The sequence below is a fragment of the Sinohyriopsis cumingii genome, chromosome 14 (genome assembly GCF_028554795.1).
Source record: "Sinohyriopsis cumingii isolate HCF-2022 chromosome 14, ASM2855479v2, whole genome shotgun sequence".
Lineage (NCBI taxonomy): Eukaryota > Metazoa > Mollusca > Bivalvia > Unionida > Unionidae > Sinohyriopsis > Sinohyriopsis cumingii.
In genome coordinates this window covers 120,844,313-120,869,565 of record NC_142974.1, presented here as the reverse complement: position 1 = coordinate 120,869,565, position 25,253 = coordinate 120,844,313, and the positions used below count along the sequence as shown (strand labels likewise).

The 25,253-nt window shown below is 33.2% G+C and overlaps 1 protein-coding gene across 3 annotated transcripts in view; it reads left to right on the top strand.

Annotated features, from left to right (window-relative positions):
• The window catches only part of LOC149784721 (ras-related protein Rab-32-like), a 60,028-nt gene extending 35,182 nt beyond the window's left edge, over positions 1-24,846 (top strand). For all 3 annotated transcript variants that reach the window (XM_089932748.1, XM_089932749.1, XM_089932750.1), the window contains 3 exons: positions 5,691-5,872; positions 14,254-14,397; positions 16,111-24,846. In XM_089932748.1, the coding sequence (XP_089788874.1) occupies positions 5,691-5,872; positions 14,254-14,397; positions 16,111-16,227 (443 nt within the window). In that variant the 3' untranslated portion in view covers positions 16,228-24,846. The remainder of the gene's footprint in view (positions 1-5,690; positions 5,873-14,253; positions 14,398-16,110) is intronic.
• The last annotated feature ends 407 nt before the right edge of the window (positions 24,847-25,253 follow it).

Here is a 25,253-nt window from a genome sequence, read left to right as displayed (position 1 = left end):
GAGAGACAAGCAAGAAGGAGTTTTGAAGCACAAAAATGCTGTAGCTAATAGCATGTGCAGCTTCATTGTTTGAGTCTGGCTTCAAACTAAATTATGAAACCAACTGAAACTTTTCTATTCAGATAAAAATCTCTGATAATAAAAACTTGAATAATTTTTGTAGCATAAATATTTGGTGCTAAATTCATTTTGTATCTTTAAATAAAAATTTATATTAAAACTCCTAGAAAGATTACAATTGCTATTTTAAAAATTAAATATCTGTCAGTAATCTCATTTAAAGAAGACAGAAAATCATAATATCCAAACTCAAATATCATCCAATAATAATATCCAAACTCGAATATCATCCAATAATAATATCCAAACTCGAATATCATCCAATCATAATATCCAAACTTGAATATCATCCAATCATAATATCCAAACTTGAATATCATCCAATCATAATATTCAAGCTCAAATATTGTCTAATCATTGATTCAGAATCCAAACTCGAATATCATCCAATCATAATATCCAAACTTGAGTATCATCCAATCATAATATCCAAACTTGAATATCATCCAATCATAATATCCAAACTTGAATATCATCCAATCATAATATTCAAACTTGAATATCATCCAGATTGGAGTACAAATGTACTAGCACGATTGCCATTACATTTACAACAGGAAGGAAGATCTAAATAAACATGTCAAACCTGTCAATAATGGCCATCCATGGGAAAATGCAAAACTGGTTTTTGTACACAGGTACCCTGTGTACACAGGTTTACCTTTTAAAACTGGTTTTTGAACAAATACCATGCACCATATATTATCGTTATTATTAGTAATATTGTTGTTGATATTATTATTATTATTATTATTATTATATCAAGAATGTATATGTGCATCATTCGTAAGTCATGAAATACATATATATGTTGTTCTGTTCCAAATTTTGTTCCACACAAGATTACTGTATGCTGCTCACTTCAATCTCTCTGACGATTTCAATTGTCACTTAAAATAATCACTAACCTTGGTTTGTTTTGTGTACAATGACAAAACAATAGTTTAAATGTTTAAATGCTGTTTGACAAGTTATATATGACTGTAAAACAGAAAACTGACTCTTTGGTTAGCTAACTTGTTCAAGTTCCACTTGGGGCCTCAAGTGGACGAGTGGTCTAAAGCACTCACCATTACAGATCACTGCCATCTCACCTCCGTCTGCGTGGGTTCAAGTCTCTGGTTCAGCTAGTGTGGGTATGTGAGAAAGTTTGTCAGTAGCTTCTAGTAAGTCAGTGTTTCTTTCTGGGGTTTTCCTGGGTTCTTCCTCCACCATTTATACTGGCCACCATGTAGAGCCTATCTTGTGCTGAAAAATGGCATTAAACCCTACAACAACAACAAAAACAAGTTCAACTTGAAAATGGCTGTTTATGCTTTAAATAATATCTGGACTAGCCAGTTGCCCAACTCACTGAAATCAAAAGACACTCAGCTTATGCGAGATGCCCATGATGAATAGGAAGTCATATGTGACTATATTGTATGGCCCATTAACCAAAACTTGCCTTGCCTTTATTGACAAGTTTTAAATATTAAATGACCCCTGACCCAAATGTAAAGAGATGTAACTAGTATCTCTTCTCAAAGGTGAACTTTGTTGTACTTCATATATAGCTTTAATTCACAGGCAGATAGATGAAGATATCAAACTATACCAGTTACACTGTGACAATGACTTCCATTTTGGTGTGATAATGCAACTATTTTTCCCACCATCCAACAAATGAATTGCCTCAGACTTTTACCCTAAATGTAAAAATTACCTCCCTTTTTTCAAATTTGACATATTGACACTTTTGAGTTCCACTGTCAATGTGACTAGAGTACAGAAAGTACAGGTGAGATAAGAAATGTTTGCACATTGATTGACATGATATTTCTTTGTCTAAACAAGGCCTTCTTGAATCAAACATTTGACTAGAGTAGACTGAGATAAATGAATTACAGGCAGTAAACACCCATGTATTACAGACAATAAACCCATCTGTATTACAGGCAATAAACCCACCTGTATTACAGACAATAAACTCAGCTGTATTATATATAACTAATACACCCACCTGTATTAAGATAATAAACCTTCCTGTATTATAGACATTAAACCCACCTGTATTATACATCATAGACCCACCTGTATTAAAATAATAAACCTACCTATATTATGAACAATAAACCCACCTGTATTATAAAAAATATACCCACCTGTATTACGGACAATAAACCCACCTGTACTATAGATAATAGACCCGCCTGTATTATAGTCCATACAAAGAGTTCTTTCCTTTAACAGATAGCAACCTATACAACATCATTATGTTTTTATGCTATTGTATTCTGTCTCAAGAAGAGTTTGTTGTCACTAACAGAATAATTATTAATTGTTTTTATTCAAGATAGTTTTAACCTCCTCCTCTTGACTCTCACCTTACTCTCTGGAATAAATATTTTATTTTTTGTCATTAATGGTGGTCAAATCCCAACTGCATTAAATATTTTTTTAAATCCAAGTGTGCCAGCAGCAAACATTTGATTCGTGATATCTTTGAATAATACCGATTGCTTGTGTGTTTGTCACCCGGCCTAAAAGGCAGGTACACCAGATGCACTGGTTGCTAGGGGGTATATCAACCTAACACCAAAGTGACATGGTAATAACTTGAACCAATGTATCAGCTTAAAATTTTCCCTGGGGGGTGACTACACCAGCTCAGCAGATGGGAGGGAATGTCTCTGCTTTCCTTCAAGTAGTTCTTTTTTCTTTCTCTTAAGGAAACTGTTTTGTTTGTTAATATCACTTTTAACTCTCTATTGGCTATGTCATTGCAAAGGAAACAGAAGCTAAATACTTTTTCCAAGGACACACTGAGAAAGCTAATCCAGGATGACATGAGTGGGATTCAAACCCATGACCATGGATTACAAGTTTAGTGCTCTACCAGCTGAACTACCTTGGCTCATTGAACAAACGTGTGTGTGTGTGTGTGTGTGTGTGAACAAACACTACTATCTTTTTTCTTACGTACTAACTAAAATTTTGAACTTTAACTGCCAGTATAGTTTCATTGATGATATGAATGCCTCCAGTGCATTTTTGTAGTTTTTTATTTGATTAATTTTTTTTAAAACAAGATTATTGTGTTAACATTCATGTGGACTATGCCCTCACGAGCATATTAAATCATGTGATGAGTTGACACCATGCTATAAATAATCTAAGTCATGATTCTGCCCTTCTAAGTGACTGCCTGGAAGTTTCAACAAAAGAATTATGCCTGTTGTCAGTTGCTTTAAAAATTAGTCAAAATCAAAGAGTTAGCTTGGCACTGTAGAGATTGGCACTGGTCATGTAATGAGTTCATACACATGATATGGTGCATGGTCATGTAATGATTTCATTACACATGATATGGTGCATGGTCATGTAATGATTTCATACACAATATTGTGCATGGTCATGTAATGAGTTCATACACATGATATGGTGCATGGTCATGTAATGATTTCATACACATGATATGGTGCATGGTCATGTAATGATTTCATACACATGATATGGTGCATGGTCATGTAATGATTTCATGCACATGATATGGTGCATGGTCATGTAATGATTTCATGCACATAATATGGTGCATGGTCATCTAATGATTTCATACACACAATATTGTGCATGGTCATGTAATGATTTCATACACACAATATGGTGCATGGTCATGTAATGATTTCATACACACTATTGTGCATGGTCATGTAATGATTTCATACACAATATGGTGCATGGTCATGTAATGATTTCATACACATGATATGGTGCATGGTCTTGTAATGATTTCATACACATGATATGGTGCATGGTCTTGTAATGATTTCATGCACATAATATGGTACATGGTCATGTAATGATTTCATACACACAGTATTGTGCATGGTCATGTAATGATTTCATACACACAATATGGTGCATGGTCATGTAATGATTTCATACACACAATATTGTGCATGGTCATGTAATGATTTCATACACAATATGGTGCATGGTCATGTAATGATTTCATACACACAATATGGTGCATGGTCATGTAATGATTTGATACACAATATTGTGCATGGTCATGTAATGATTTCATGCACATAATATGGTGCGTGGTCATGTAATGATTTCATACACACAATATTGTGCATGGTCATGTAATGATTTCATACACACAATATTGTGCATGGTCATGAAATGATTTCATACACATGATATCGTGTATGGTCATGTAATGATTTCATACACATGATATGGTGCACGGTCATGTAATGATTTTGTGCACATGATATGGTGCACGGTCATATAATGATTTTGTACACATGATATGGTGCATGGTCATGTAATGATTTCATAGACATGATATGGTGCTTGGTCATGAAATGATTTCGTGCACACAGTATGGTGCATGGTCATGTAATGATTTCGTACACATGATATGCTGCATGGTCATGTAATGATTTTGTACACACAGTATGGTGCATGGTCATGTAATGATTTCATGCACATAATATGGTGCGTGGTCATGTAATGATTTCATACACACAATATTGTGCATGGTCATGTAATGATTTCATACACACAATATTGTGCATGGTCATGTAATGATTTCGTACACACGATATGGTGCTTGGTCATGAAATGATTTCATACACATGATATCGTGTATGGTCATGTAATGATTTCGTACACATGATATGGTGCACGGTCATGTAATGATTTTGTGCACATGATATGGTGCACGGTCATATAATGATTTTGTACACATGATATGGTGCATGGTCATGTAATGATTTCATAGACATGATATGGTGCTTGGTCATGAAATGATTTCGTGCACACAGTATGGTGCATGGTCATGTAATGATTTCGTACACATGATATGCTGCATGGTCATGTAATGATTTTGTACACACAGTATGGTGCATGGTCATGTAATGATTTCATACACATCATATGGTGCATGGTCATGTAATGATTTCATACACATGATATGGTGCACGGTCATGTAATGATTTTGTACCTTATGTAGCTGAGTATGATTCTGGATCAAACATTTAGAAAAAAAGAACAAAGGTTATTGGCTCAAAGAAGACAAATGGTTTCTAATCCGTATCAAGGTAGATGAAGAATAGTTTTTGCACACAGGTTTCGGTTATGTACATAGAGGAATGTTAAACATGGGGGTGAGTGTATAATGTGCAGTTGATGGTCTATTAATACTCACTTAATACTAGTGTCTTTTCTTTTTCTTTTGATACCCAACAATTGCTAGTGTCTTTTCTTTTTCTATTGATACCCAACCATCATTAGTGTCTTTTCTTTTTCTCTTGATACCCATCAATTACTAGTGTATTTTCTTTTTCTATTGATACCCAACCATCACTAGTGTCTTTTCTTTTTCTCTTGATTCCCATCAATTACTAGTGTATTTTCTTTTTCTACTGATACCCAACCATTACTAGTGTCTTTTCTTTTTCTCTTGATACCCATCAATTACTAGTGTGTTTTCTTCTGCTATTAATACCCACACATTACTAATATCTTTTCTTTTTCTCTTGATACCCAACCATTATTAGTATCTTTTATTTTTTCAGGTCAAGAAAGGTTTGGTAACATGACACGTGTGTATTATAAGGAAGCTGTGGGAGCTTTTATTGTGTTTGATGTGACAAGAGCTTCCACATTTGAAGCAGTGACAAAATGGAAGAATGACCTTGACAGTAAAGTACAGTTATCAGATGGAACCCCGGTACCATGTGTTTTATTAGCAAATAAGGTGAGCCAAATCTGCCTTGTACCGTGTGTTCTATTAGCAAATAAAGTGAGCCTGTTTATCCTGTACCATGTGTTTTATTAGCAAAGAAGGTGAGCCTGTTTGTCCTGTACAGGTGAGCCTTTCGGCCTTGTATCATGTATTTTATTAGCAAGTAGGGTGAGGTTGTCTACCAAGCACCATTATTGTGTTTTAGTAGCAAATAGGGTGAGCCTGTCCGCCTTATACCATGTGTTCTATTAGCAAATAAAGTGAGCCTGTCTATCTTATACCATGTGTTGTATTAGCAAATAAGGTGAGCCTGTCTAATTTTTGCCATGTGTTGTATTAGCAAGTAGGGTGAGCCTGTCTAACCAGCACCATGTGTTTTATTAGCAGATAAAGTTAGTCTGTCTGCCCAGTACCATGTGTTTTATTAGAAAATAAGGTGAGATTGTCTGCTGTAGACTTGTTTACAGAGGTAAACAGTTTGAAAATACTGACAGTTTAATGTCCATTTTAAAATTGTTTATCTTTATTAATGGATATATATTAACTTCATAAATTTGGATAATGGAGAAGCTAATGCTTACGGTATGGGAATATTTTAGTTCAGATCTGTGAAAATCTAACCTATCACTTAGACTAGTAGAAATCCAACATCTCTACCACATATTCAGACTTATGAAAATCTAACAGGTCTACCATGTATTCAAATGTGTGAAAATCTAACATGCCTACCATTTCTTCAGACTTGTGAAAATCTAACATGTCTATTAATGTATTGAGACTTGTGAAAATCTAACATGCCTACTACCTATTCAGACTTGTAAAAATCTAACATGTCTACCATTTCTTCAGACTTGTGAAAATCTGACATGTCTACCATATATTCAGACTTTTGAAAATCTGACATGTCTACCATATATTCAGACTTTTGAAAATCTGACATGTCTACCATGTATTCAGCACTGCCATATATTAGATATTAAAGGTATAATTGGCATGAAGGCATCAGAGGATCTCTGTTTGGTCTATTGTGTCACAAGCTTGGTTTGTGTACTGCATTGCCATTTTGCACTATAGCTAAGATTGTTTTTTGAAATATTAGGTTTGAAATTTGGTACATCACAAGAAGCTTTGTCATTGGGGCTCCTATGTTGAGGTCAAGGTCATGGCCAGCATTGTACACTTTCCTTTATGCCTTACTTGAAAGCTTTTTAAGATGAAACTTGATATACATGTAATTGTATATTATTACTACAGTAAAGATTTTTTTTTTGCATTCTTGGATACAGTGTTTTCTCCATTAGAATGTTTGAGTTTAATGTCCTTGTCCAGAATTCTAATTATTATGTATTTCAAAGGCTGTGTTATAACGTTCCATTCATACAACATTGAATTAGTATTTCATTTGTGTGGTAAAATGAGCTCATTTGTCATATCCGTATCACCTGATTGCAGAAGCCAGGTAAGCAATAATGGCTATTCACTGAAAAAAGAAATGTGTGATAACAAAGGTACCAGGTTAACAAAAGCATGATAATTATACATTCATAATTGGTAAGTAGGACAAAGGCTTAAGATAGGCTCCAGGTAAAAAGGCTCCAGGTAAAAACGCATGATAATTAATTCATAATCAGTACTTTACTGGTAGCTGTTTTAGTGCAATTAAAACATGAAGGGAAATGCTTTCGTTTTGATTTCTGACTGTTATGAAAATGACTGAAAATCTGCCACTCAGAAAAAAACAACGTATCTTTAGATATAAAATCTGAAATAACATGATGATTAAAAAATGGGCAGCTGTAAAAATTAAGCATGGAATATATGCATTGTCCACAATTAGTACAATTTATCATGCATGACGTGATGTTTCCACGCATTATGTTGCAAACTGTTTATGAAGGCATTGTTTAGCAAACACACAGATGTCATTACCAGTGATAGTGATGCTGTTGATGATTATATTCCCATTGCTATGGTGCATGATACATTGTGCCTCCGTGGTTTTGGTAACAAGAATGTTGATTTCTCAGATTATGTTAATTTGATCTGTGCTGCCAATAACTGAGGATAATATAGGTCGTTAGTTTATTATACAAAGACATTTTCACATAAAAGTTATTTCTATGATTCACTGGCTAGTGCTAGTCATACACTGTAAGACATCAACCCTGATAGTTATGTTTTGGTGGTAGACCCCCAAAGCATAAATACCAGGGTCAATGTCTTACATTGTATGACTATGGCTAGTACATGTAAGTTGACACTTTTCTTTGGATGGATGGTAATTTAAACTTACTGATTTATCATTGTTTTTATCTTATATCATGTAGCTAAATAAAAAATGTATGTTGCTTTATAATTTTTTTTACTGCTGTTACATATTTCTTCTGACACTAATCATTGCAGTATAAATTGCTTACTACATGTTTGTCCAGTGTCATTGAAGTAGTAATGATGATAATTACTTTCTAAATCGACCTTGTAACATATATAAGTATACATTAACTTCAGGGGGAGATAATTTGATATTTCGCTGTAGTATACTAATTACCATATATATTCCATTATAAGTCAAGTCCAGTTTTAAACTGCAAAGACCCAGAACGCTCATCACATAATGCACCAACACATCTGGGTCTGTACTGTTTTTTAGGACTTGTCACTTAATGAGCTAGCACATCAGGGTCTATACTGTTTGTTAGGACTTATCGCTTAATGAGCTAGCATGTCTGGGTCTATACTGTTTGTTAGGACTTATCGCTTAATGAGCTAGCACATCTGGGTCTATACTGTTTGTTGGGATGTATCACTTAATGAGCTAGCACATCTGAGTCTGTGCTGTTTGTTGGGACTTATCAATAGAACAAACAGCAAAAGACCCTGATTTGCTGGCACATTATGCAGCAACTGATTGGGATCTATATTGGCTCCAGTTGAAGTCAACTTACAAGTGAGTATAAATAGTACAAACATTTGTCATGTATAAAAATAAGGGGCAATTTTGAACCCAAGGAGGTTAGGGAACAATCCTTGCATACATTTTTATATGTCATTTGAAAATAATTAGTTAAAAATGTTTTCAACATATTAATACAAAGATGGGACAAGAGTATAATACTATATTGTGACTTGGTTGTAGTTGTGTCAGTGCAGATCTTTTCAAAATCGTGTAATACCTATTGACATTTGTTCTTTTTGGTGTACTCGAAAATCCCTTGCAGTTTCCTTTGGACTATCAGAAAATAAGAGTTTAGAAATCATGTTATAGGATATTATCCTTTTGCATAGATTTATATGTCATGCATATTTAGTGTACTGTTATCCAAGAAAAGAATATACTGTAAGTAAAGTGCTTGTTGCTCATTCTTCCATGTGTATTTACTCATAAAACATTGATGAATTTGTAACAATTAAAGCCTGTGGGTTTGCATTCTTCCCTTTTGATGTCAAATACCATAAGGTGCATATTTTGTAGGTGACATACATTATTTAATGGTTTATAGTTTAGTCATTGCAAATCTACAGAGGTTATAATATAAAACAAGGTGATAATATTTTAGATGATTTATTTTAAGTTAGAGAAATAGACTCCTAAATCACTCAACTTTTCTCCACTTTTAAACACCACAAATTACTGTCAAGGACCACAAAGTAATTACTGTCAAGGACCATAAAGAAATTACTGTCATGCTATAAAGTAGTTACTATCCAAGACTCACGAGTTGGAAAAAACTGCAAAAACATAAACCTTGATCTGACATTGCATAATATGCCAACAGATCTGGTGTAGCAAGATAACCAGGTGGGATTTCCGGATTCACAACAGAACACTTTAGACGATGTTATCAATACATTGTTTAATGGACTTGAATGGGCAATTAATTATGAATAATGTGTGCATATATATAATCCAAATATTGGATTAATTAACATAAGAACGCACAGACTTAGTAATGAAAAATACAAATAAATTACTTTACAAAATACAAAGTCAGAGGGTGAATGGTTCACAGCGATTTCACAATGAAAAGATGGATACAGTTTACTCAACTAGTAAACAGTGGAGAATTTTACTCATGTAGTAAAATGAATTCACTCATGGTGAAATTATACAACAAAAAGGGACAGATATACAAACTATGTTTACACGCCCAAAAGATACAGTGGGTTTTATGAACCCAAAATTAGCCAACGGCTAATTGACTATATGTAAGGAGATACACTCCGTCATCAGCACACTTTATTTCAGCTCCACGGCTGCTACAGTTCAGCTTCACAGCTGCTACGGTTAATTCCTGTGGTTGGCTTTACAGCTTGCACCACGTCGACCTTGATTACTCCAATAACTTTGAACGCTCGGGTTACTTTGGTCACTCTAGACACTCTAGCCACTCTGGACACTCTAGACACTCCAGACAGCTCTACACACTCCGGACACTCCGGACAGCTGAAATTATATCCAGAACCATGTACTATACATGACACAGGCATATAAGGTCAAACATAATGACATTATACATGGTAAGTTATACAGATTACATTACCGGTACAATAATTACAAAACAACAGGTTCAGAAATAAACCTAACCCTGCTCGATAAGTATCCTACTGTACTAAACATTTCTTATAAATATAGCCTTGTATTACTAATGTAAATCCCTTGATAAGCTGCAAATAAGAATAGAAATATGTGCATTATACTGCGTAAACCAAAGCTGCATAACAAACATACAAAAAGAAATGTGGTAGTACAATAGTTATAACTTGTATACAAGAAATTAATAAACTTAACATACCTCTACAGCTGAAGATGTGCAGGTCCTTAAAGTAGACCGCTTACTGACAAGACTATCCTCAATGTAAAGAGTTTTACCTACGGTGAGGTATTTGTACACAGTTATATTCTGTGCACTGAAAGCATTCGGTCCTTCCCATCGAGAACACTTCGCACATGCAGCATAGGATGAACCGAACTCACTATTTTGAAATACAACACAATATTCATAAATCACCCTCAGGTATCACTGTATGAAAAAACGAACCAGAGTACATGGATTTAAAAAATAAAGAATTTATACTATTCCATGACATCTGGGTCTATCCAATTTGTTAGGACTAATGAGTACAACCAAAAGCAAAGATCCTGATGAATCAACAGAGAATGTCATTGCAAATCAGGGTCTGCGTTGTTGGACCCAACTTATCAGTAAATATTGATAGTAGTTGGTGAAGTGAAAATAACAAACTTAGCACAAACAATTTTAAGTTTTCTTCTTGTTTAGTATAAATGGTTTTAACATTGTTTTTATGCTTTTCTGTAATTTTGCATCATTTTCGTAACTGAATTTTTCAATGCAGGATTATATTTTATGTTTTATATATGTTTATGTTTTCACTGATGCTTGTGCATGTGTTCCAGGCTTGATACTTTGAATTACTTAATTATTTAGTGTCAAGCCAGACTCTTCACATCATGTTGTATATACTGTATATATTGTACCTAACAGATGGAAGGCCTCAAGGTAGATTAGTTCTGTAACTAATTGAGTTACCTTCTCTAAGTAAAGTCTTTATTATTATTATTATTATTATTTATTACTAGTATCTAATATCAAGCATAAAAGACTTGAACATTGCTTTTATTATATAGTATCATCAAGCATAAAGGACTTGAAGTGTGCTTTCATTATTAGTATCACCAGGCATGAGGGACCTTAATATTGCTTTCATTAGCTAGTATCATTAAGGATAAGGGACATTAATATTTCATTATGTAGCATCATTAAGGATAAGGGACATTAATATTTCATTATATAGCATCATTAAGGATAAGGGACATTAATATTTCATTATGTAGCATCATTAAGGATAAGGGACATTAATATTTCATTACCTAGCATCATTAAGGATAAGGGACATTAATATTTCATTATGTAGCATCATTAAGGATAAGGGACATTAATATTTCATTATGTAGCATCATTAAGGATAAGGGACATTAATATTTCATTATGTGGCATCATTAAGGATAAGGGACATTAATATTTCATTATGTAGCATCGTTAAGGATAAGGGAAATTAATATTTCATTATATAGCATCATTAAGGATAAGGGACATTAATATTTCATTATGTAGCATCATTAAGGATAAGGGACATTAATATTTCATTATATAGCATCATTAAGGATAAGGGACATTAATATTTCATTATGTAGCATCATTAAGCATAAGGGACATTAATATTTCATTATATAGCATCATTAAGGATAAGGGACATTCATATTTCATTATGTGGCATCATTAAGGATAAGGGACATTAATATTTCATTATGTAGCATCATTAAGGATAAGGGACATTAATATTTCATTACCTAGTATCATTAAGGATAAGGGACATTAATATTTCATTTTGTAACATCATTAAGGATATGGGACATTAATATTTCATTATGTAGCATCATTAAGGATATGGGACATTAATATTTCATTACCTAGCATCATTAAGGATAAGGGACATTAATATTTCATTACCTAGCATCATTAAGGATAAGGGACATTAATATTTCATTATGTAGCATCATTAAGGATAAGGGAAATTAATATTTCATTATATAGCATCATTAAGGATAAGGGACATTAATATTTCATTATATAGCATCATTAAGGATAAGGGACATTAATATTTCATTATGTGGCATCATTAAGGATAAGGGACATTAATATTTCATTATATAGCATCATTAAGGATAAGGGACATTAATATTTCATTATGTGGCATCATTAAGGATAAGGGACATTAATATTTCATTATGTAGCATCATTAAGGATAAGGGACATTAATATTTCATTACCTAGTATCATTAAGGATAAGGGACATTAATATTTCATTTTGTAGCATCATTAAGGATATGGGACATTAATATTTCATTATGTAGCATCATTAAGGATATGGGACATTAATATTTCATTATGTAGCATCATTAAGGATAAGGGACATTAATATTTCATTATGTAGCATCATTAAGGATAAGGGACATTAATATTTCATTACCTAGCATCATTAAGGATAAGGGACATTAATATTTCATTATGTAGCATCATTAAGGATAAGGGACATTAATATTTCATTATGTGGCATCATTAAGGATAAGGGACATTAATATTTCATTACCTAGCATCATTAAGGATAAGGGACATTAATATTTCATTACGTAGCATCATTAAGGATAAGGGACATTAATATTTCATTATGTAGCATCATTAAGGATAAGGGACATTAATATTTCATTATGTAGCATCATTAAGGATAAGAGACATTAATATTTCATTATGTAGCATCGTTAAGGATAAGGGACATTAATATTTCATTATGTAGCATCATTAAGGATAAGAGACATTAATATTTCATTACCTAGCATCATTAAGGATAAGGGACATTAATATTTCATTATGTAGCATCATTAAGGATAAGGGACATTAATATTTCATTATGTGGCATCATTAAGGATAAGGGACATTAATATTTCATTACCTAGCATCATTAAGGATAAGGGACATTAATATTTCATTATGTAGCATCATTAAGGATAAGAGACATTAATATTTCATTATGTAGCATCATTAAGGATAAGGGAAATTAATATTTCATTATGTAGCATCATTAAGGATAAGGGAAATTAATATTTCATTACCTAGCATCATTAAGGATAAGGGACATTAATATTTCATTACCTAGCATCATTAAGGATAAGGGTCATTAATATTCATTATCTGGCATCATTAAGGATAAGGGACATTAATATTTCATTATGTAGCATCATTAAGGATAAGGGACATTAATATTTCATTACCTAGCTTCATTAAGGATAAGGGACATTAATATTTCATTACCTAGTATCATTAAGGATAAGGGACATTAATATTTCATTATGTAGCATCATTAAGGATATGGGACATTAATATTTCATTATGTAGCATCATTAAGGATATGGGACATTAATATTTCATTACCTAGCATCATTAAGGATAAGGGACATTAATATTTCATTACCTAGCATCATTAAGGATAAGGGACAGTAATATTTCATTACCTAGCATCATTAAGGATAAGGGACAGTAATATTTCATTACCTAGCATCATTAAGGATAAGGGACATTAATATTTCATTATATAGCATCATTAAGGATAAGGGACATTAATATTTCATTATATAGCATCATTAAGGATAAGGGACATTAATATTTCATTATATAGCATCATTAAGGATAAGGGACATTAATATTTCATTATATAGCATCATTAAGGATAAAGGACATTAATATTTCATTACCTATTATCATCAGGCATAAGAGATCTTGACATCGCTTTAATTGTCTGTACATGTTTTCTTTCAGTGTGATCAAGCGAAGGAAGGTCTAGTCAGTAACGCAGCCCATATGGATGAATTCTGTAAAGAGAAGGGCTTTACTGGTTGGTTTGAAACCTCAGCTAAGGAAAACATTAATATAGATGAATCTGCTAGATTTTTAGTCACAAAGGTAATTAATATTAGTGTCATACAGCATTACAGATGTATACCCCTCTACATGTATTCACATTTATCATTGGAATATCAGCTAGGTGAAACAGTATATGTCACTCAGCTGTCTGATTGGTTGCAGCCGAATAAACTGATCCAATAAGATTGCTCATGATATTTATCCTTGGAATATTAGCTAGCTGAAACAGTGTATGTCACTCAGCTGTCTGATTGGATGCAGCCCAATAAGCTTATCCAATAAGATTGCTCATTACATTCACATAGGTAGAAGATGGGAATAATAGTTTCAACAATAACCTGTCTCACGAGTTTTTCCAATTTAAACCATTTACAGACTAGTTTTTCATTTAAACTCAAGACATGTAGGCAGCATGAAAGTCACCATATTGAATGCCTAACATATGTATCAAGCAACTTAATTGTTATTGCTTGCTTGTGTGTCACTCTTTCATTGTTCAGATAATATTGCTTGCTTGTGTGTCACTCTTTCATTGGTTGAGTGATACTGCTTGCTACAGGGAGTAACTCTTCAGGATTGATATTGCTTGCTTGTGTATTACACTAGTCTCTTTTATTGGTCATTTGATATTACTTTCTTGTGTATCACACTCTTTCATTGGTCAGATATTACTTGATTGTGTATGACACTTTTTCATTGTTCAGGTGATATTATTTTCTTGTGTATCACACTCTTTCATTGGTCAGATATTACTTGCTTGTGTATCACACTCTTTCATTGGTCAGATGATATTGCTTGCTTGTGTGTCACTCTTTCATTGGTCAGATGATACTGCTTGCTTGTGTGTCACTCTTTCATTGGTTGAGTGAGATTGCATGCTACAGGGAATAACTTTTTCATCTGTCAGAGTACTCTTATTAACACTGTTGTGATTAACTGCATATGCCAAGAGTGAAATGGATTGATGAGCCTTGTTGTGCAGACGTCCCCTTATAGAGCTCTTGTTTGATTACTGGTACATACATTTTAAGAACACATCTTGACATCACAAAGCATGTCAGTGTATGGTGCCTATCTGACCCTTGGTCTGACATGTAACCTAATGGTGCCTATCTGACTCTTGATCTAAAATGTAATCTAATGGTGTCTATCTTAGTCTTCATCAAACATTTAACCTTATGGTTTCTATCTGACCCTTGGTCTAACATTTTACCTTATGGTGCCTATCTGACTCTCGGTCTAACATTTTACCGTATGGTGCCTATCTGACTTTTGGTCTAACAATTTACCTTATGGTGCCTATCTGACTCTTGGTCGAACATTTAAGCTTATGGTGCCTATCTGACTTTTGGTCTAACATTTTACCATATGGTGTCTATCTGACCCTTGGTCTAACATTTTACCTTATGGTGTCTGTCTGACCCTTGGTCTAACATTTAACCTTATGGTGTGTATCTGACTCTTGGTCTAATATTTTACCTTATGGTGCCTCTCTGACTCATGGTCTAACATTTAACCTTATGGAGTCTATCTGACTCTTGGTCTAACATTTAACCTTATGGTGCTGGTCTTACTCATAGTCTTATTATCATGGACAGACAATTAGAATAGCATTTGTGCATGCTTTTCTAGAGCACTCATGACATGCATTGAACACTTGAACTCTTTCCTCAAGTACTGGCAAACACTTGCACTCAGATAACCATGCATGACCCATAAAATATTTATGCTAATGTTGTAATTCCATTACAGGTTTTACAGAATGACAGAGCATTGAAGAGCGATGAAGAAAAAGATAGGGACAGGATTCAGCTTGATGGTAGTGGCCAGAATGGAACAAAATCACAAAAGAAATTTGATTGTTGCTGACAGAAAACCAAACCTTTAGGATTTAATCAATTTACATCAACTGTTGTTTTTATGTGATAAATGATTACAAGTACTTCCATTGATAAATTAATGTGAAAAACTCATCATCCTGATGCAGATCATTGGGGTTTGTTACATGTGAGAGCATTTGGTGAATTTAAATCCCGGTGAAATTCCTAGAATAAAGACAGTGGCAGATGTATGCTTTTTATCTCACATGGTCATAGGCAAAAGTGAGCTTATGGTCTGACCCTTCATGTCAGCAATTGCTACTATCAACTTGTGAAAAATCACCAGACCAGTTTCAACAACACATGGCACAGAGCATCTTCGTATAAAAAGCCTTTCAAGAAAAATGATGCTGATTCACCATCAAATATGGCCACTGTTACTAAAATTAGAAAAACTTCAAAATGACTTTTCCAAACTGCTAAACAGAATCTGAGCATCCTGGCTTGTAGTTATACAAGATATGCTTATACGCTAACATATTTGGCCACCATTACTAAAAATACAAAACCTTCAAAAACTATTGTCCAAAATCTCTGAACAAAATTTACCAAACTTGTCAGAAAACATCCTTGCATGAAGATCTTTCAGGTTTATACCAATGCTGCTGCTCTAGCATCAGATATGACCACTGTTACTAAAAGCAGAAAAACCTTTAAATTAATTCTCCAAACCCTCTGAATAAAATTTGACAAGGCTTGGCAGAAAGCATATTTGCATGAAGACCTTTGAGGTTTGTACAATCAAATATGGCCTCTGATACTAAGAATTGTCTAAAACTGCTGAACAAAATGACCAAACTTGACAAAAAGCATCCTGGTTTGCACAAATCATGCTGATCTCCCATCCAATATGGCCACCATTACTTAAAATAGAATGACCTTTAAACAACTTCTGGTACAGAACTCAAATTATGCTAATTTCATTGCATACACAATTTCATCATAGTCATCTTAAGACAAGAATCAGCAGTACTGTTTAACTTTATGAAGATGTACTCTTTTACGGGAAGAAAGTGACATAAATTGTTAAAAATTATTAATAATAATGGGGACAAACATGAAGTCCCTTTAAGTAATTGGCTTTGATTCATGGAAACCCAATTTGGTGGCTGACTTTGAATCATGAAAGCTCTTTTGGTGGTTGACAGAATGCTTCATTTTGTGGAAAATATTTCCATGTTCTATGCAAGAATAGTAAATAATAACAACAAGCAAGTTCAGCAAGAGAATAAATGTTTTATTTACAGCTAATCCTAAATTATATTTCTAAAATCTTTAGAGGCAAGGGGTTCTTTAAAATTAGACCTAGCATTTCTGAAAAGAAAACAATTCATGCAGATAAGACATACATTTTCTCTGCTGTCACTGCCTTCAATCAAAATGTTGACATTTTCTCAAGCTTGTTAATAGTGCAACACTTTTTAAGAACTTTAGTTAATAGGTTTAATAAATAGTTTGTTCACTTTACACTGATAATTGTATGCATAATCAAATATTTTATGATGGAGACTTTACTTCTTGGAAGTATCATTCCATAGGTTTTTTTTATGAGATAGTTTGTAATGTAATCAAGTACATATGAATTTGACTTTCATGAATTTTCATTTAATTACATATTTATCATCGAGTGTAATAATGCATGTTCATGGAATGTCATGACAAAAATGGGGTTGCATTCTTAAGGTTGGTGTTATGTATTGTTTTCATATTGCATTCATTAATGATGACATTATATATTGTTTCATATTGCACTCATTGTGGATGGTGCAGTATATTGTGTGGAAAACTAACAGGCTCAGATACATGGCTTGTTATGTTTTGGGAGTTGCCATCAGTGAACAAATGATCACACTGAGCTGACACAACAAGTAATTTTCTTATTTTTAAACTTTGTTCTCCAGTTCCCAAGTACACATTACTTGCCATTAAAAGAATGTACGTTTAACACACACACACACACATTAAATCTAGGTCACAGTAAGTTTACCCCTATTTTTTTTTCAAAAAGGGGGCTTTAAAGCCTGTACAAAATTTCTTTTAGTAATCATTTCCCATCAGAATTGTCAGTTATAAAAAAAAAATCTTGTGAAAATGATATTTCATTAAACTTGACTAAAAGTTTGCAATTTCCTTTGTCAGCAGTTTTGTTAGTGACGAATCTACAACATAAGCTGTGAGGTACCCATTATATATATATACATGGTACCCATTATGTATATACCGGGTTCCCTTATATATACAGGGTTTAGTTTCAGATTCAGGAATATTGGTCCATTGGCATTTTGATATTTTGTAAAGGAGCCAGGTTAGTTTGGATCGGCCAGTGTGTGGTTTCTATTCGTTTAAAATAGAAAAATAATTTTCCTTTCGTGATTATATTCACAAAGTGCAGTTTATAAAATTGAATGTCGATAAATTAGCATAGAAAATTATTTCATCATTCAAATCATTTTTTTTATGTGTATTATTCCCCCATTCATTTAAAGGGACGCCATGTGATTGACGCCAAACTTGTATATCTGTGACTATGAAACGTACTCAGATTTAATGAAGATAAGTAACAAGATTATTCAAATATTGCAAACTTTGCACAAAATTAAATTTACTTGGGGCTTCACTCCTGTGCCAGTAAGTGTGCTATTGTCATCTCTCATTAGAGACAAATTTTGTTTACATAAATGATAAATTTTAAATAGAAGTGTGAATTGTTTTACAAAGCAAACATATAATAATATGTAACTGAGAATAACTTGATGTGTATCTACCTATAGTGTGCTAATTTTTAAATCATCACTCATTCATGTTAAATCACTAGTGTGCTAATTTTTAAATCATCACTCATTCATGTTAAATCATTAGTGTGCTAATTTTTAAATCATCACTCATTCATATTAATCTATAGTGTGCTGATTTTTAAATCATCACTCATTTATGTTAATCATTAGTGTGCTAATTTTTAAATCATCACTCATTTATGTTAAATCATTAGTGTGCTAATTTTTAAATCATCACTCATTCATGTTAAATCATTAGTGTGCTAATTTTTAAATCATCACTCATTCATATTAATCTATAGTGTGCTGATTTTTAAATCATCACTCATTTATGTTAATCATTAGTGTGCTAATTTTTAAATCATCACTCATTTATGTTAAATCATTAGTGTGCTAATTTTTAAATCATCACTCATTCATGTTAAATCATTAATGTGCTAATTTTTAAATCATCACTCATTCATATTAATCTATAGTGTGCCGATTTTTAAATCATCACTCATTTATGTTAATCATTAGTGTGCTAATTTTTAAATAATCACTCATTCATGTTAATCTATAGCACGCTAATTTTTAAATCTCCTCTGCTTCATTGCACTATTCCAAAGGCTATTCCATTTAAACATTCATGGTACCCAAGTAAGGCACTTTTTAAAAAATATATGCCAGGGTACTCAGGTTTACCCAAAGAGTTCATATGAAAACAATACAAAATTCTAAATTGACATCTATGGGTGACTATTCTATATTAAAAATGCCTTCTCTGTGTTTGGATCAGTAATAAGCCTTGTTGACCTTGCTGCCTTGTTGACCTTGATGTCATGTTGACTTTGCTGCAGGCTTTATTACCAATAGTTCATTTCACTGTTCATTGGACTGTACAAACACATCTGAGGACAATCTCCATTGGATAGTATCACTCTGATTTATTGTCACTGGCACAAAGTTCTGCAAAAATGTGGCCTGCATGTTCTCAAAACACCTCTTGCAAAGATTATGTTTGCATATAGTGAGACAGGTTATTGTTTATCAGTGCTAAATATTAAGTGAGTAACATAGAGCAATGCAACCAGTCTTTGGAGCAGTGTAACCAGTCTTTGGAGCAGTGTAACCAGTCTTGCTAAATCCCATCAGTCTCAGTAAGTCATACCTCATCGATATGTTCCCTCAGTGGTCATGTACTTTGGAACCGAAAGCTTATTGGACCAATTCTATTTCTTTAGTTAAATTGTGTAAAATATGCAAATATACAGCATATCCAAAGCCGGGTAAAAAGCTGTTTTAATAATTTCTTACTCTTGGTCTACTCTCAATTTCTGTTAAAGTGAAAATGAAAGTATTAAAGGTCATGTATGTACAATTACTCAAATTAAAAATAAATTGTTGCTTTAAAATTTGATACTAACTTTGTTTAACCTAAGTCTATTCAGTCATGATTATTGAATGCTCTGCACCTCAACTGTCATCAAGAAACTTCCAGTTGAAAATCATCGATCCCATTTGACTTTTACAGTGGTGGTCAGGCACTAAACCTGGTCAAGAAAAGGGCACGTCAAGTCTATTCGTCACAATATAGCTTTCATTGTGACATCACAGTGCACGACATTCAATCCAGAATGGTAGGTTGAGTTCATCCAAACATTTCCATGTACTTTAACATTGATTTTGCCATAGGTACTTCTCAGGGGGTGTAAATGCTTACCATCCAAAGGAATATAGATGTTCGAGGATGTAAATAAAGTGATTAACTGACATTTAAATTTACTTCATGTGGAACCAAATCCTAAAAACTGATATCCAATACAAAAATAATTGATATTGAACACATACATGACCTGTATGACTTTTATTATACAGGTAAACATTATATTTAGGACTTCATGTTACCTGGATTGTCATTATAAACCCAGCCTAGAGTGGACACTTAAGGGACCACATCGTTTTGTCCTTTATAGACATTCCCCTTTATCTGGAGATATCATATATAAACCTTACATTTATGACTTGCATGGATTTTTATTATGAAACATGGTACTGATGGACACTGTTGACTACATAATTTTGTCCTTTATGAACAGATGTCCTGATCTGGAGATGTTTATTACAGTAGGTTCTCTTTAATTAGGTTGAAGTAATTAAGATTTCATGTTTGAACTTTTTAAACAAAAAGATCGTTTGTGAAATTTTGGAATATGTATATTTTTGAGATTTTTTAATTTTTACATATCTAAAAGCCCAAGAAATCCAGAAAGACTTAAAATATTACATGTTAATGTGAATTTCCTGTGCAAAACTTTGCTAAATATCCATCACTACATGTGAATCATTACATAGAATAATTGTAAATAAATTAATAGAGGAATGAGTATATAATCCAAACTTGCATGATCACCGATTCCATATAACATGTACATCAAAATAAGTGCATGTTGGCGAAAAAAAATTTTTCATTATAATACAGTTGTGTTCACTTCATAATTATGACAGAAAAGCCTGATGATGCCATTTTATAGGTTGTAAATCCAGCTGGCTGTAAATTACCCGAGATTTACTAAGGTGTCATATCATTCTCTTCAAATTTTTTGGCAGTATTTTTTGTACATTTATTAAAATTGTGTCAAAAGTTTTATTATTCAATATAAAGACAGAAATCACTATGATGCTATGTTACATCCAGCCTCCCTAGCACTGACAAGACTGAGGGGACAGTGATATCATCATGATATGGTGATCATGCCAATTCAAAGTGCATGATCAATGTTGATTGTACACTAGACACTGCCTTCATATTGAACCTGCCTTGGAGCTTTTATTTAACTGGTGTTGCACAGTTTAAGGTGATAATGTTTTGGATTTAACACCATATTTTGGTACATGAAAAATATCAGCCAGTATGACTGGTAGAGGAAGAATCCTGGAAAACCGGCAAGAACCACTGACCCATGGGAAGCTACTGGCAAGCTTTCTCGCATACCTACAATGGCCGAGCCCAAGACTCAAAGCAACATGGACAGAGGTGAGATGGCAGCAACTGGTAAAGATGAGTGCTTTAGACAACTTGGCCACCCAGGTTCCCCAAGTTTAAGATGTATCCACATAACAAGTAACATGACTCTTAAGACTAACTGTACTAGAGAAACTAACCACATACCACATAATGTGACTTTAAAAACTGACCACATAAAAACTTGGACACAGAGGTTAACATAGCGTAAGAATTTACTGATGTGCAGATGAACACACAGTTGTCAATGGAATTGATATGCCATGCCTGAAAAGTGCACTTAACAAAAAATTATTTTCTTTAAAAGTTAGAGAAAGTGGGTTGCATCAAAGCATGGTGAATAAACAAGACTTTGATGAAATCTTTTTTTTAATAAAGAATCTTCAAGCTTAAAATTCTCTTAGATATAATATCAATGTACTTTTAATTGCAAATTTACTGGATCAGTCAAGCACAATACAGTATATATTTTATTTCCATTGATTGTTTTTGATGTGAGCTCAGAATTTATTGTCTCAAAACCTTTTGGATTTTAGCAGTTAATATATAAGTAAGTTAGTTTTTATAGGACTCCAATAAAATCATTTGACATTTGATAATATTGGGATTTTACATACTCACTACTCCAGCTGCAAACAATAGACACTGTGACTTGCTAATGCATAATGTGCCAGTTGATCAGGGTCATTGTTCTACTGAATACACTTAACAAAACACTGACCTACATCTGTCAGCATATTACACAATGGCAGACCTGGGTCTTTGCAGTTTGCAGTTAGATGATCTAGAGGCAAATATACAAGGTAATGTAGTATTTGTGTATTATTTCAAACGTACTTACTTTGAAGAAGACCATTTCAATTAAAATATGCTGAGCACACAAGTTCTGATACAATTTTCCATGTGTTCATTTTCATTTTACAAAAGATCTTTATTATATAAATTCTGTATTAGGCAGACTGGAAACAAATTCTTACTCATATAACACAGGTATCTTTAAGTAGCAGTTATTGTTGCAGAAACTGTTTCCTTTCTTTGCTAACAAGGCAATACATCTATTTACTATGCCTTTTCTCCTTTGAATGCAGTCCCCAATCACATTATGTTAAAAATATAAGCCTGCTACCTCGTGAATCCAGCCTTATTAGAAGACAAAAATCGTAATTTTCTGTCTATATCAATAGTCAAAGGACAATAACTCTTGCCCATTACCCCTCCCCCATATTCATTTATTTATAAATGCATTCACACTCTCAGCACATGATCAAATTTGAATGGAGCACTGGTATGCTACACTGATTGTTATCTTTGTAAATTGTTTAAATTAAGCACAGATGTCAGTGAAAAGAAGACTCTTGTTCTTTTAGAAGTTATAGCAAAACATTGTGATGTGCTTGTATGATGAAGCCAAACACTGGTCATGATTTCTTAATTTTAATAATTACAGCAGCCTTTATATAGTATTTATAAGGACTGGATGCTTCATTTTCAGTACCAATGATTTTATGAAAATTATGGCTTGCTTTGCTTTTTTACCAAGTGTGCTTTAATTAAGTTTACATGTGAGCTTGTATGTAAAATACTGCATGAATATTCAAAAGTAGTTGGTTGCTTGCTTGCTTGAATGGCTGTTTCACCCCACTACAATAATTCTGAGGAAATTAGAGCCAGGTGCTTTTCCCAATGACACGGTGAGGCAGCCAATCTGGGCTGGTACCCAATTATGAATTGAGCACTTTATCAATGGAGTTTCATATCCCTAAATATCCATTTTGATGTTAGATTAATTTTTTAAAAACAGGTTAATTGCATGTCCAACTGAAAACATGAAAATCTGAGTTACAGTCAGTGCTAGTATCTGGATCCATCCCATGATTGTATTGATATCATTGGTCATTTTCAAAGGCATAGTTATAGATAGCAAACAATGTAGATAATCTGTTTTTTGTAAATTGATAATTGTTAAGAGGTTATCATTCAGTCATTTCAGCGATCTGCTTAACATTTGCTCATGTGGGATATTGTTATACACTGATTAGTCAACCTTAAATAAATTTCTGTCTTGAAGCTGGAATAATTGAAGCTGTATTACATAGCAACTGTTTTTAAAAATAATTTTAAATTTTTCTCCAAAATTTCTTAACTTATAGAGCCAAGGGAAGAATGACTTAAATAAACAATGCATGAAGAAAGGATAATATCAGAGAATAGCCAAACAATATACAGTCACATTGCATTACAGTTATAGAGTAATTCAGTTAAACGATAGCCTAGACTAGCTCCCAGGATATGTATGGATACATCTTTGTTTGCTAATTTTGAGGGAATTAAAATAAATCCTATTATTATCAGTTTACTCGAGCAACACAAAACCCAGAAATTAGAGAACATTTTGTAACAGACTTCGAATCCTTTAATGGTATCATACACAATTAATTAAGATATCTTGATCACCAGCCACAATACTCTGATGGTGTGTGTTGATTTTGAAGGCTGACAGAGGTGGTTGTGAAAAGAAATGCAGTTAATTATGTATTTACTTATAGATCATCCCGAGTCCTTTAATACTGCTGTAATACAATATGTTATACTCATTGCATTGCACATCATTTCGCAACTTTTTTTACTGCTATGTAAAATTTGTGCAGCATGTTGTAAAAGTTTGTAAATCGACATTCCATAGTAATTTAAAAAATTGGTACTTGAATAAATTAAGCTTTGTTTACAATTTGTATCTGCATATTTCATTACACAAGCCTTGTGAAGAAAAAAAATGTGAAGTACCTATTTAACATTGGTAACAAAAGTACAATAAAGGGATATTTTGAAACTCTTTTTTTTTGTTATGTATATGTAAACAATATTCTAGTGGTTAGTGTCCATCTTGGATGTGGAAGGTCACAGGTTCAAACCATGGCCGAGTCATACTAAAAGACTTATAAAAATGGTACTAACAGCTGCCTCGCTAGGCGTTCAGCATTAAGAGGTTAGTTTCTGGACTAGCTGGCCTGGTGTCAGGATAATGTGACTTGGTGGGACATAATGCTACGTGTATGTGGCATGATGCCCCAGTGCTAGACATCACTACAAACTGCCACACTGCAGACATCATAGCAATATGACTGAATTTTTTTATAAAGCTACATTATAAATCAGATCACAGACTTGTCACATTTCATGACACAACATGACCAGTTTCTTCTTCTAATTATCATCCTACCACTCCAAATTGCTTTA